The sequence below is a fragment of the Paroedura picta genome, chromosome 6 (genome assembly GCF_049243985.1).
Source record: "Paroedura picta isolate Pp20150507F chromosome 6, Ppicta_v3.0, whole genome shotgun sequence".
Classification (NCBI taxonomy): domain Eukaryota; kingdom Metazoa; phylum Chordata; class Lepidosauria; order Squamata; family Gekkonidae; genus Paroedura; species Paroedura picta.
Window position 1 is genome coordinate 46,910,344 of NC_135374.1, and position 13,159 is coordinate 46,923,502.

Consider the following 13,159-nt stretch of genomic DNA (forward strand, 5'->3'; position numbering starts at 1 on the left):
TGCAAAACAGGTATCTTGGCAGAATCTAGGATGATACTTTACAGCTATTTTTCAAAGATAGTTGTGATTAGGATTTCATGTAGGATGGCTCGTGTGGAGTAGTAGAATGATAGTATCTTGGTAAACTGAGAAAGCAGGTTTTGATTCAACTATATGAAAATCATGGTATTTCCAGGGATTGGTTTGGTGGAATGCTTGAGTTGCGGCACTGAGCAATTGATGGGATGCTGTGCCTGTTGTCAGGAAACTCATCTGGCATCTCCTGCTGCACTAGCCCATACTTTTAAATGGCCTAATAAACTCTGGGTGTGATTGCATGCTGATTTTGCAAGCCGAGTCAGAGGTAAAATTTAGATGATAGTAGTAGTTTTCCATGCAAAATGTTTGGAGGGATTCACAGTGTCTTTGATCATTGCTAAGTCTATAGAGGGACAGTTTGGACAAAACTTTGTGACTTTCGGTTTCTCTGAGATTTTATTGACAGACAATGCCCATCCTTTATAGAGGCTACCTTCTGGGGTTTATTGAACACAGTGGTATTGCCACATATACAGTGCCCCCATCACCCTTTCTCCAGTGAGTTATAGAGCGGGTGGTGCTGTCAGTTTAGATTAGCAATTTCCAAAGTGTCCCAGGACAGTGGAAAGCTCGGAATTTAGATTGATGTATAGTGCATGGGACAGCTGTCTGTTGAGATTCGCCTAGTTAGATTTTTACTATGGTACTGTATAACTCCATCTGCAGCAACTGGGGTGTCTCCAGCAGAACTCATGTGTACTCAATCACCATTTTCACATTTGAATTTTTTGCAAGTTACACTAGAAAATGGGATGCATTGGAGCTAGCCATCAAACAGGGCTACATGTTCAACTACAGGAGCATAAATGTATTTTTTGTTTTGGGGGAACAAACTTGACCACCAAATCAATTCATGGGTCACAACTTTCATTCTGTTAGGGTTATCTGGTTTAATGGGAGGCAGATAATGGGTGCCTGGGAAGGTGAAAAAACAAATGGGGTTTGTGTCCTTTCAGGTACAGCTCTGTTCAGAACAGATACTGAATGGATACCTGAATCACATTCACAGGTTACCATGAAAGGTAATAACAAGAACATTGGGTAGATGGTGTCCTAAAGACATCTGTAGAAGGGGATTATCTCATAAGAGGGGGATTATCTCATAAGAGGGGGTGAACAACAGAAGAAGCCACATATCAGGAGTGATGAGGCAGCAGGAGCCCAGAACAATAGGGACCAATATTGGGCACAGAGAGACTCATAAACGGCTGCCCTCTGGAGACTGGGGAAAATAAGAAAATCACCAGAAGAAGAGTTTCCAACTAGGCTTGTGCGATTCGGCCGCAACCACGCCCGCTGTCACGCTGCTGACGGCACCGCCCTCCCCCCCCCGCGGCGTGGTGCTGGCTGCACCCGGAGAGAACCGGCCAATTCGGTGGCCGAATCGCACAAGCCTATTTCCAATTTCTCAATTTCTTCTAATAGCTTTCACTCAAACCCAACACCTCCTATTGCTGTCTCTAAAATCTCACTAACATACCTGATTCCTCCTTTTAATCCCTTTTCCTTTATCAATAGAATTTCGTACATGCGTTAACTGATCTCTTCCAACTATGGTGAAGTGCTCTCAGAATACTCTAGGCTTTTATAAGGAAGAGTAATTTTCTTATTTATATTCTCATTATTTAAAGCAGTAAATTAATGGCAATTTTACATTTCCCCTAGGAATCAAATAATGAGAAATGTTGTTGGGAGATATAACAGAGAGTTGGAATTCTCTCTGCGGTCAAAGCAGCGAAGCCTATTATGAGCTGATCTGACTAGCTGTCAAGGATTATTAATTGAGGAATCCATGATCAAGTTATGCTTGTTTCAGGCATATAAAATCTTTGGCCAGTAGCAATCAGCACCCTTTTTCTGTGGTGGTGACTGCAGAATGGTGGCTTGGGAGCATCCAAATGTGTCAATGTTGTCATTTTTTCCTTCTTCCAAAATGGTAGACTGTCTGTCCTTGTTTGTTTCTCAGTCTGCAATCAACATCTCTAGTCCAAAAAGACAGGCAGGATGAAATGCAGCAGTCATGCTCAGTGGTCTGGTTCCAACACCTTGGATTTGGGGACAGCCATTTGCCTGGTCAGATTGGAAATGGGTATGCTTTCCTTTGGGGGGGGGAGCTTTCCCCTTATGCCAAACAGTTTGCTGACAGAAACACCTCTTCTCACTTAAAGTACTGTTGTAGCTGGCCTCACTGCTGGAGGGAAGAAACAGCCAAGCCACGTGTATTTCTTCTGCATGACTCTCTGCAGATTTGAGTCCTACTGCACAGGGTTGTTGTGCAGATGAAACAGGAGGAAAAAGAACCTCCACAACAGCATCCGTTGGGCCGGGAAGCCCTCACTCTGCCTCTGCAAGGCAGCATGAGGGCTTCCCGGCCAAGCCATTTAATGTTTCCCTGTCAGCAACCAGGGGCTGTTGCGAGCTTGCCAGATTTCTCCTTGCCAGGCTGGGGGGGGGGGGCTGTGTCATCTCCCTATTGGTCCAAAGTCTTGGGGCAGGGCAAAGTGCCTTCCAATTGGTCCAAAGATCGGACTGGCCCTGCCCACTCTCCACCCACCTAGTCCTTAGCTTTTTAGATTATACAGCGAACCTGTTCAAGATAGGTCTGAATTTCTAACAAGAATAGAGTAAGACATAGAGAAATTATAATATTCTGTGTACGCATGTGCAATAATGCCGATATTTTTCTGTTCCCACAATTGAAAAGTGGCTGAGGACATTTCAAAGTAGACCTGAGTAACCATAATACCCAAAGCTTTGGACTACTTTTTAAGAAGAATATACTTCTTCCTTTAATTAAATCCCAGAAGATCCAGATGGGAAGGGAAATCTACATGGGAGAATGAGAAGAAAATGCAGGCAGACTAACTGGTGCGTGCTTTACAGTTTAAATTATTTATACTGCTGTGTCTATTCCAAATACCACAATCGAAGCATTGTTGTTATTGTGTTTCTTTAAATTATAGTATTAAGTGTCTTATTTTATTCTTGAAGAGGCCAGAGGAAGAGCAGGGAAAGTTTTCATTTCGACAGGCTCAAAGTCACCAAGTGATGAATCAACGCTTAAACACTTTGTTTTTTCTTCCTGTAAAGTTTTCTTTTTTAAGCAGTACATTGGGGGGGGGGGATGCAACATGCTTGGCTAGCCCTCAGGACTAAAATCTGGATTAGAAAAAATATGCCATAAAGTTCTTAGTATGGAAGGTCAGCATAAGAAGCCACTGAGGTTTGTGTTCTAAGCCTAGGAATCGTGGCCACGCCTCACTGCTCTGCCGCAAGTTGCCAATGCGGATGGGTGGGAGCCAGCAGGATGACAGTGTGCAGGGCTGTAAATTTGCACTCGGGTCGCTCAGAGAGGCTCTGAGTGTCCCACTCATGGGCTGAGCTGCCCCTTTTAAAGGAATGGCTCAGCCGTTAACTGGCCTCTTGCCTCCGTTCACCTTGTTGCTTATCATGCTTCCTGTCCAGTGTCTGTCTGTCTAGGCCAGGGGTAATCAAACTGCGGCCCTCCAGATGTCCATGGACTACAATTCCCGTGAGCCCCTGCTAGCGAACGCTGGCAAGGCCTCATGGGAATTGTAGTAAATCGACATCTGGAGGGCCGCAGTTTGACTACCCCTGGTCTAGGCTCTGTCCAACAATGTGACAAGATACCTTTTAGTGCAGTTAGGGTTACCAGCTCAGGGTTGAGAAATGTCTGGACTTTGTGGGGGGGCAGAGTCTGGGAAAGGCATAGTTGGGGAAGGGAGGGACCACAGCATAGTAAAATGCCATGCATTCCACTTTCCACACAGCCATTTTCCCCATGAGAACTGATCTCCATAGGCTAGGGATCCAGGTAATCTTCAGCTATCACCTATAGATTGGCATCCCTAGTTTGTGTGCAAAATGCTTTTCTGTGCCCTTGATATGAGGACTGTAACATGGATATATTACATATTTAAGAAGGAAGTCTGTGAAACATTACCTGAAAACTATTTGCAAACACTGTGTGTGAGCCTTCTATGGAATACAAACATAATATTTAAAATGTCTTGTATTTGATAGTAGAATACAATGATGAGCTTGCAGGTTTCAAGAAAGAATGATCAAGCACTCTTCAACAGCACCTGTGACTTACATGAACCATTACACCTAGATGCAATTCCGTTTTGTTTCTCTGTGAACTGACTGCTAGTCTCCTGACCAACTAGGTCTCTGCCCTACTCTGTGGGACCATAAGTACAGTGAAAATAACAAGCTTGTGGTACTTACACATTAATATTATATAGCAGAAGCTTGTGTAGTCACACCTCATTTGACAGGGAGTAGATGCAAAAGGCTCATGCACATGAGCCTCTTGTGGCGCAGAGTGATAAGGCAGCCGACATGCTGTCTGAAGCTCTGACCATGAGGCTGGGAGTTTGATCCCAGCAGCCGTCTCATGGTTGACTCAGCCTTCCATCCTTCCAAGGTCAGTAAAATGAGTACCCAGCTTGCTGGGGGGTAAAACGGTAATGACTGGGGAAGGCACTGGCAAACCAAACCGTATTGAGTCTGCCAAGAAAACACTAGAGGTTGTCACCCCAAGGGTCAGATATGACTCGGTGCTTGCACAGGGGATACCTTTACCTTTAGATGCAAAACTTCTTTGATGCCCTCCATTCCTGAACAAGTTCACTAGCGCCACCTCTGCTGTATGTGTTCCGTATATATCTGCACAGTATCTGTACATGTGCAAACTGTACACACAAATATTCCCAATATCCCAATCACAGGGATAGAACCCATAGCTTGAATTTAAAAACATACTAGCGAGAAAGCAGAAAACCCTTGCTCTCTTTGGGCTTTAGATATTTACATGTAAAGTAATCTAGCTGGCTGATGAGGCTATTGGCATGGGCAAGGCCAGTGCTTTCTTGCCTTCATTCTGGCATTTTTTACTCAAGGAAGGGATGGTACTGCACAGCTGAGGTAGAAAGTACACTGCCATCACCTGATATACAATTTTTTTGTCTTCTGTCCTTCTCCCTGAACCCCCCCCCCCTCCATATATGCAGGCTATAAACAAAGGAGCAAAATATGAGCATTTTGGCTTGATCCTAATCGTATTTAAAGTATGTTTCTTATCTGAGCAGGGACACTTAAATCAGAACTGTAGAAGTTGCTCAGCGGGGGAAATTTAATTTTATTACTGCAAATGTATAAATGGAGATCGCTTTGTATTTGTTCATCACAAGTGCCTCAGCCAATTTTTGTTGACTTGAGCTTCAAATGCTAAAAAATGCTATTTCATACAAGAGGGAAACCTTTTTGCTCGGCTACTTTTCTATTCTGTTCATCCTTCAATGTATCTCTGAATCAATCTTAAATCATTATTAAGATATGCCACCTTACCAAACTGTTCAAAAGACTGTCTCACAAGTCAATAGATCTTTTTAACTCCCACTAAATGTATTTCATTTTTAATATCCACAAAAGAACAAAACCGTGCTTGAAAAGCAAAGCCCTTCATTCATATTTGAAGAGTGCCTTAACCACAGTGTCTGAATCCAAATTAGTATCTGGAGATTTCCAATTTTAGGGTGGAGAGAATCTAATAAATCAGAAATCTAGCTCTGAATTAATAATCTTTGAAAAGGTCTTGTTTTTCTTTGACTGTGTCTTGAAATTTGAAATAACCTTTTGGATTCTAATTCCTCAGCTGTTCAGAATATATATATAGCAATGGATTCAGTGCTATTACTTGTTTTGGGGGGAATAAAGAACATTTTCTGTAGATCGTTTTGCTGCTGTCTGGACCTGCACCTGCAATGATCCAGTCTGGTGCTTTGTTGTTTTATATATATATATATATAATTTTTTTTAACATCCCTTAAGTTTTTGAGAGGGGTAGGAAAAATATTACAAGACCTGGAAGAAAATTTGATCGGCCTTAGTCTTGATTCAGTCTTTATTGCTCATCTGCCTTGCTCATTTAATTCAACGTATAAAAGTAATTTGTACCAGTTGTGTCATTAGGTAGGATAATGATGTGATTTCCTGTATATGGACACTATAGGAAGAAAATATATTAGCGGGAGAAGCAAGAGCTACGCCTCTCTAGTAATTTAATATCATAATGATCAAACTTTAATGAATCGGCTAAAATTCTTTAGAACATGAGGACCACATAATGAAAGGGAACTGGTTGGTCTGTTGGTTAGCTACTGCCTTTTGTCATTTTTATATCAAAATCAAGTCATATGCTTGATTACATATATGATGCTAGCAGACAATGGCATATTATTAAACACTTTGAGAAATAAAATAAAGCTATAAATACAGACCTGTTCATTGTCCTTCATAAAATGAAAGTGCTCAACATCAGGAAGTTTTAAAGTGGCAACTGGGGATGTGCATTGAGATCTAGGTGAATCAAAACTATCCCCATAATAACGTATTTGTATTTTTAGTATATTTTGGCACTCCAAATATATTTGTTCTTTTTGTGGGAAAACTGAGAAACAAGAAGAAGAAGAAAATCTTGGATATATTCAGAAATTAAGTAGATCCAAAACCAGCAGAAATGTGGGAACAGATTGCTTCCACCTCTCAGCTGTTTGTTAGCCTTCTATTGTCCCTTTGTTGCAGAAGATAGCCCAAGGATCAGCTGTGTGGAAAAACCATACTTTCTGCTGATCATGTTTGGGACTTTTTGTGCAATCTGGTATAAACTGAACTGCACGAGAAGCTGCTGTGCTGCAGGGAGAAATCTGCTAGCCACGACACAGCGGATCCTGGTGCTAGCTTGTGCTGTGGGTCAGCTTTTTTTAAACACATATTTTTCTTCTTATGTCTACTCGACCTGGAAAAATTTGGGAAAAAAATGCAAAAAATCCCAGATCCAAATACCATGCCAGTACCGAGATCCAAGATTTTTTCAGAAATTCCAAACATTTTGAGGGTTCAATTAAAAAAAAATTAAAATGCACATCACTAGTAGCAACTAGTTATTTTATTCTTTTTTGTTGAACAACCAAGTACAGCAGTGTATAGATATAGGACATAATCCACTTTCATTTTTCCCCTTTTAAATCAGTATTATCTGTTGCCAGAACAATTCCTTGTAAAATGGCATGGGGATAGAGGTTTCAGACAGCATTTTTAAATCAGTTTATGAGACATGCGCAAAGCACTACCCATTTCACATTGTACCACTTTTTTCCCTGTCCTTTTTACGTTGTATCTGATGTACAACAATGTATTTGGCATCTTACTGGATCCATTAATCTCTTTGGGCAAACATAAATTTGCTCGCCATCTATACAAGGAGGAAATAGGGTACTGATTTGAGCCTTTGGGGCAAAGTAATCCAACCATGGTACTCTTGCAATTTGCACTGGATCCATTTGTATCCATTTGCCTTGTCTGTGGGACTAGTTACAAACTGAGCAAGTCCTAGTGTTGCCAAAACTAACACCAGGTCCAAACTGTATTTCTCCACATGGACATTGTAGTCCCCCAGGATCAGTAACCGTAGGAACTGTAACCAGCTCCAGGAAATTTGGCAGGACATCTGTTTTCATGTTAGGTAGATGGTATACCAGGCAAATAGCTAAACTCTGTACTGGCTTCCACACCAGGCCTACACATTCAATTACCTTTAATCATTGGGGTGGAGAGTGCTCTAAAGGAAAAAGCCTCTTGAACCAGCATCATCACTGCTCCCCCCACACACACACACACAACCTTTTGTCCAGGATTAGTGAAGCACGAAAAGAAAGGGACGGTTCAAAATTATTGTAACAGAAAACAGAACCTATCCCGGGCTATATTAAACAATTCCACAATAAATACAAATAAACGTTTCTTATCTCTTCTTATATATTTATGTGTATAAGCACAACCAGAACGGCCTCTAGATTACACCGTTTTCAATTTTGTTTTCCTTAGTGGTTGTCCTTCTTTAAATTATATTATATATATGTGGCCTTTGGCTCTCAGGTTTGGGGAGGTCATGCATGTCCACCTTTCACTCTGAGAAAAAATTCTGCAGAGTGAATTATTTTTTTATGGCCCTAACATTGTATGACACCAATGTTGGAGAAAGGTTAATTTTCTTAGCCCCCGCATCTTCATATTGTGTGATGGGCCGAAGGTTAGAAAGGGTGCAAGTATCTCACACTCTTTCATATAAAATATGTCTACATCATAGCCAACATGAGCTCTAAGTGCCATCAGGATACTGACTGAGTGACTTCTGCATGCTGGGGTGAAAATTGCTGTTCTAGAACACCTTCAAGGTGTTTCGTCTGTTTTTTCATGTCATGTTTTTTAAAACAACCACAAAAATCCCTCGTTCATAAATTATTTCAATTGGAATTTTAAACAATTCCATGGACAGAGTTTACTATATTCACTTCAGATGAATATTCCCAGAACTTCTCTCTCCTCTCCAGTGCAGTTCTTTTATGTTTATCAGCTAAGATTTTTCCTTTTCCTAATTTAAGTACTTTGATAAAGAAATAATTGTAGTGCATTTGAATGACATATAACCTGTCCCTTTCAAACTGTGGCTATATAGATAGAACTTGATGTTGGGGATAGAGTTTATTCCCTGGACTGAAAACTTGTGATGTTTATTTATTAATTATAAAAACCTTGTTCTCTTTCTCTGTTCCAAAATGTGTATGTGTGAAGAAGTTGTGATAGCTATAATTTTAAACTCATTAGAACTGAAATGTTAGAATTCCTAATGATTGTATGTAAAATTAACTTAATTTTATGTAATATCGATCTAATCCAGAAAGATATTAACTCTTCCTAACATAGAGTTACTTACATTCTAATTGCCTCTTATAGTTTAATTTGCAAAGGAATATATACCAGACAAAGATTTCTGCGTGTTTCCATTTTAAAAGAAAAACGTGTATGACATATAAATTATCTGTTACATAAAGTCATGGGAAACTGGTATCACCTTAAAAAATGGAGCTTCAAATGTTGTTGTGAATGTAGCTACTGTATTCACTCTGAATTCATACAAATATATGCCAGCTACCAACTACAAAATATACAGGGAAAGCATGTTCTACAGATGGAGGAAACCATAAAACCATAAAATATTCCCATTTGTATGTCTTTATTTTCTTAAGATAGAGCGATATTTTCTATCTTTAATCTCCTCTCATACAAATCTAAACATTGCTGTTCATCTTCCAAATGGTGTCACCAAGGTGGTGGTACCAGTTAGAAAATCAATGTGGTTCAAGTTGTTATAGGAAAAGTTAGATAGACAGTTTGAGTTGGCAGGATGAGGCACTAAAATATTTTGGCATGAAATGCCCCCACTTTTCATCTCAAGTGACTGGAACCAGAGGAAGATCCCAATCCTGTCTAAGGAACCTCTAAACTCTATCTGACTCTAATAAACATTTCCTCACCACCACTCCTCCCTTCCCTCCAAGTGTTCCATGGGCCCTAATTCATTTCTGATTTTCTCTCCAAACAACCATGGTGCAAAAGCAGACACATTTGGAACTGTTTGTACAATATGCCTTAGTACTGATACTGATGAGATGCTATTAATATTTCAGCTGGGAAGTTCTGCGATTTCTTCTCTCAAACTTAAGATGGTGGATAGAAGAATATGGTTTTGATGGCTTTCGATTTGATGGTGTTTCATCAATGCTTTATCACCATCATGGAATTGGTACGTCTGATAGATTTTTGTCCATATCATAATCCAGTGGCACAATAATTCTTTAATTTGTTGATAATTTCTTTTGGAGATGTAGGGTGAACTTGATTTGCTTCATTTCCCTTGACTTTCCTGCATTTTTTTTCTTTTCAGGTGTAGGTTTTAGTGGAGACTACAATGAATATTTTGGTATGCAGGTTGATGAAGATGCTTTGGCATACCTAATGATGACAAATCACATGATACATACCTTACATCCAGAATGTATAACAATAGCTGAGGTAATTTTTAGAACATATTTTTATTCTTAAATTTTCGTTTGTTCGATTATTTGAAAGGTAACATAACTGAACAGTATGGTTATGTGAATTTATCTTTACATATACTTGTGTGCAGTTTAATATTTTCATATTAAATTTCAGTGAAAACATTAAATACAAGTTTAAACATATGCAGTTTAAATAATGGGTACTTAAATGTTGTTAGCAGGACAGGATTGTATACATTGTTAATAGATGGATTTTTTAAAATCATCCATTTTGGAGAGATGTTTGTCAGCATTATAAGTAGTACTGGGGCAAAGCCCACTGTATCAAGGAATATAATGAGCTCTAAAGCTTGCAGGTGGGAAGAGTAAGGGGAGGGTTTATCCAGTTTGTAAGGGCATGCTCATGGTTACAGATGACCTTTCAAGAGCTATGTCTTCAGATATGTGAAGAGAAAATCAGACTGGACACTCTTCTTAGGGGGAGATTACATGGAAGCCCATTCCCCCTATCCCCTGTTCTGCTTTCAACCTCATTTCCGTTCTTGTGTGAATTAGGCAGAATTCAGAAACAGAAACATCCCCCTACCCTAATCCACATGGGGTAGTCACAGTACACACATGTTTGCCCTGCTCCTTCTTGTTTCCATTTTTTTTACTGTTGATAAAAAGTTATGTGCCAACATGCTTCTTTCACTGTTGCCCCTTAGAAGAAGAGCTGGATTTTTGTACCCTGCTTTTTACTATCCAAAGGAATCTCAAGGTGGTTTACAAACACCTTTTCCCTTTCTCTCCCCACAATGAGGCATGTGGGGCTGAGAGAGCTCTAAGAGAACTGGAAATGGGCCTCAGTCACCCAGCAGGCCTCAGGTGTCTCAAATAGTTACCCCCACCTTCCCTTCCTCTCCCCATAACAGACTCCCTGTGAGGGAGCTCTGAGAGAACTGAAACTGTCCCAAAGTCACCCAGCAGGCCTCAGGTTTCTCAAAGTAGTTTACAATTGCCTTCCCTTCCCCATAACAGACACCCTGTGATGAAGGTGGGGCTGAGAGAGCTTTGAGAGAACTGGGATTGTTCAAAGGTCATCCGGCCAGCTGCCTGTTGAGAATCAGGTTAGAGACCGCTGTTGTTTAACTATTACCCCACAATGGCTCTCAGAGGCCAACACTAGAGTTGCTCTTCTCCTCCCCCCAGCTATTTCATTCTGCCAAAATAGGTCCAACATTAAAATCTTTGGCAAGAAATCTTCAGGTCACCCCCAACCAGAGGGATTTCTCCTTAGAATTCCCACAACACTCGGAGGCCGGGCTTTAGAGGACTCTCCCTCTGGTTGGCTGACTCTCCTTTCTCCACATTCTCATTGGCTCTGGTCATGTTCTTTTGCACAGAGCCTCACTGAGACCAGCTTCCAGGGTTTTAAAGACCACTTCAGGCTTCTTAGGGGCACATTGAGGATAGACTGTTTTTATTCTGTAGATCCCACTTCTTTGGGCGGCTCCTTACTGGGCTGACCGTCTGTCTAGATTAGAAGACATTAAGAAATTAGACCTCAGCAAGTTTGAGGGGATGTGAAGGGCCAGAAGTACAGAGGGTGGGGATTATGAAAAGTCAATATTTTATCAGAAAAAGCACAGGGAATATTTGCTAACGTATTCACAAAACTTGCTGACATCTTTGTTAGAACAGCTTTCGATCCCTATTGGCCCTTCAGACCTGGTTTGTGCTTGCAGAGTTGAGGTGGGAGAGCCCTGAGAGAGTAGAATAGATTAGACCAGCCCAACCTGAAGGGCCCCCATGCAACCCTGGCACTTGCCAGCTCAGTCAGTGGTCTAAGACAAAGTGAGTGCTGTTGGATGCGATGGTTTAGGAGTGGGAGACGCAGCCTAATTGGGTGGACGGCCACTCAGGCGGCAGGACGACACAGGCAGGAGTATTCATTGGCCCTTAAATTGTGAGGCCCAAAAGGTCATTAGGCCTTTTATTATATTAGTATGTTAGAAATATTACCTGTTGATACTGATATTATTTTAATAGAGAGAAACATAACTTTCTTTTTCAAAACATTAAATTTAGAAAATGAAGATAAATCTAAAATTTACCGTGATCATTAGTTAATTGTCTTTTGATGTTCATACTCTTACAGTAAGTTTGTTTTGTTTATAATTTGCAAATTTGCTCTAATTATTAAAGGTGTTGAAAGCTTACAATTAAAATTTCTATAGCAATTATGTAGTGATACATGCATCACTGAAAAGTCTAATTTGTGATAAATTGTGTGTGTTAAATGTTGGTCCTACTTATCCAAATTCATTGGCAAATTTAGTATTATAGATGGCATTTATCAATATAATTTGATGGAGTTCATCAGAAATATTTTGAGGTGCAAAGGAATGTTGCTTTCATATAGAACTGTGAACTCCAAAGTGCTAACCTTCCGCAAAATTATTTCTCATGTAATTTGCAGAGTATTTCAAGCAAAGAATTATCTCTTAAGTTTTTCCTCTTCATTTATTTTCCTTATTATTTATAACTAATGTTGCAGTTAGCTGATATACAATTCAAATAAATTTACCATGAATGGTAAATGGGCTGAAAGGATCAAAGGTTTCATGAGACTTATTGGGGTGGATCCTATTTGCATCCTCAATGCTTTTTTGTTTAAAAAATGTTGCTGGTACTCATATATTTCCACCAATATCTGCTTCGGGCTTGGGAGAGTCATCCCTCCCCCCCCCCCCAAGTTGTCACTGCTCGGTACCAGTGAGTACGACCATCAACCCACAAATACATACACACACAATATCTTCCCATCCTGTATGGGAGTAATGCTTGTATGGGAGTAATGCTTGTCTAGCTTGCAAAGTTAATTGGCAGTATTATAAAAAGATACTTTATCTGAAGTGTTTTCAGCACCAACAGTATTATATAAATACTATTATCTTTTGGAGGTAGTTCAGGTACTCAGTTGAGTACATGCTGATGCTACTGGGTCACTGTATTATCTAACTGAATGAACCCTAGGCATCTGCTATAAAAAAAACCTTGTAAACCGTTTAGAAATAACACGGCATAAATACCTCCTTGATTTTACCATTTTGGCAGAATGTGACAGAACCGCATGAAAATAATTATCTTAAGGCAGTTTTGCATGCATGAAA

At 40.1% G+C, this 13,159-nt stretch overlaps 1 protein-coding gene across 7 annotated transcripts in view; it reads left to right on the forward strand.

Moving 5' to 3' along the window:
* Positions 1-13,159, forward strand: part of GBE1 (1,4-alpha-glucan branching enzyme 1) — a 205,802-nt gene that overhangs the window by 108,319 nt on the left and 84,324 nt on the right. For all 7 annotated transcript variants that reach the window (XM_077342363.1, XM_077342361.1, XM_077342357.1 and 4 more), the window contains 2 exons: positions 9,633-9,748; positions 9,890-10,017. In XM_077342363.1, the coding sequence (XP_077198478.1) occupies positions 9,633-9,748; positions 9,890-10,017 (244 nt within the window). The remainder of the gene's footprint in view (positions 1-9,632; positions 9,749-9,889; positions 10,018-13,159) is intronic.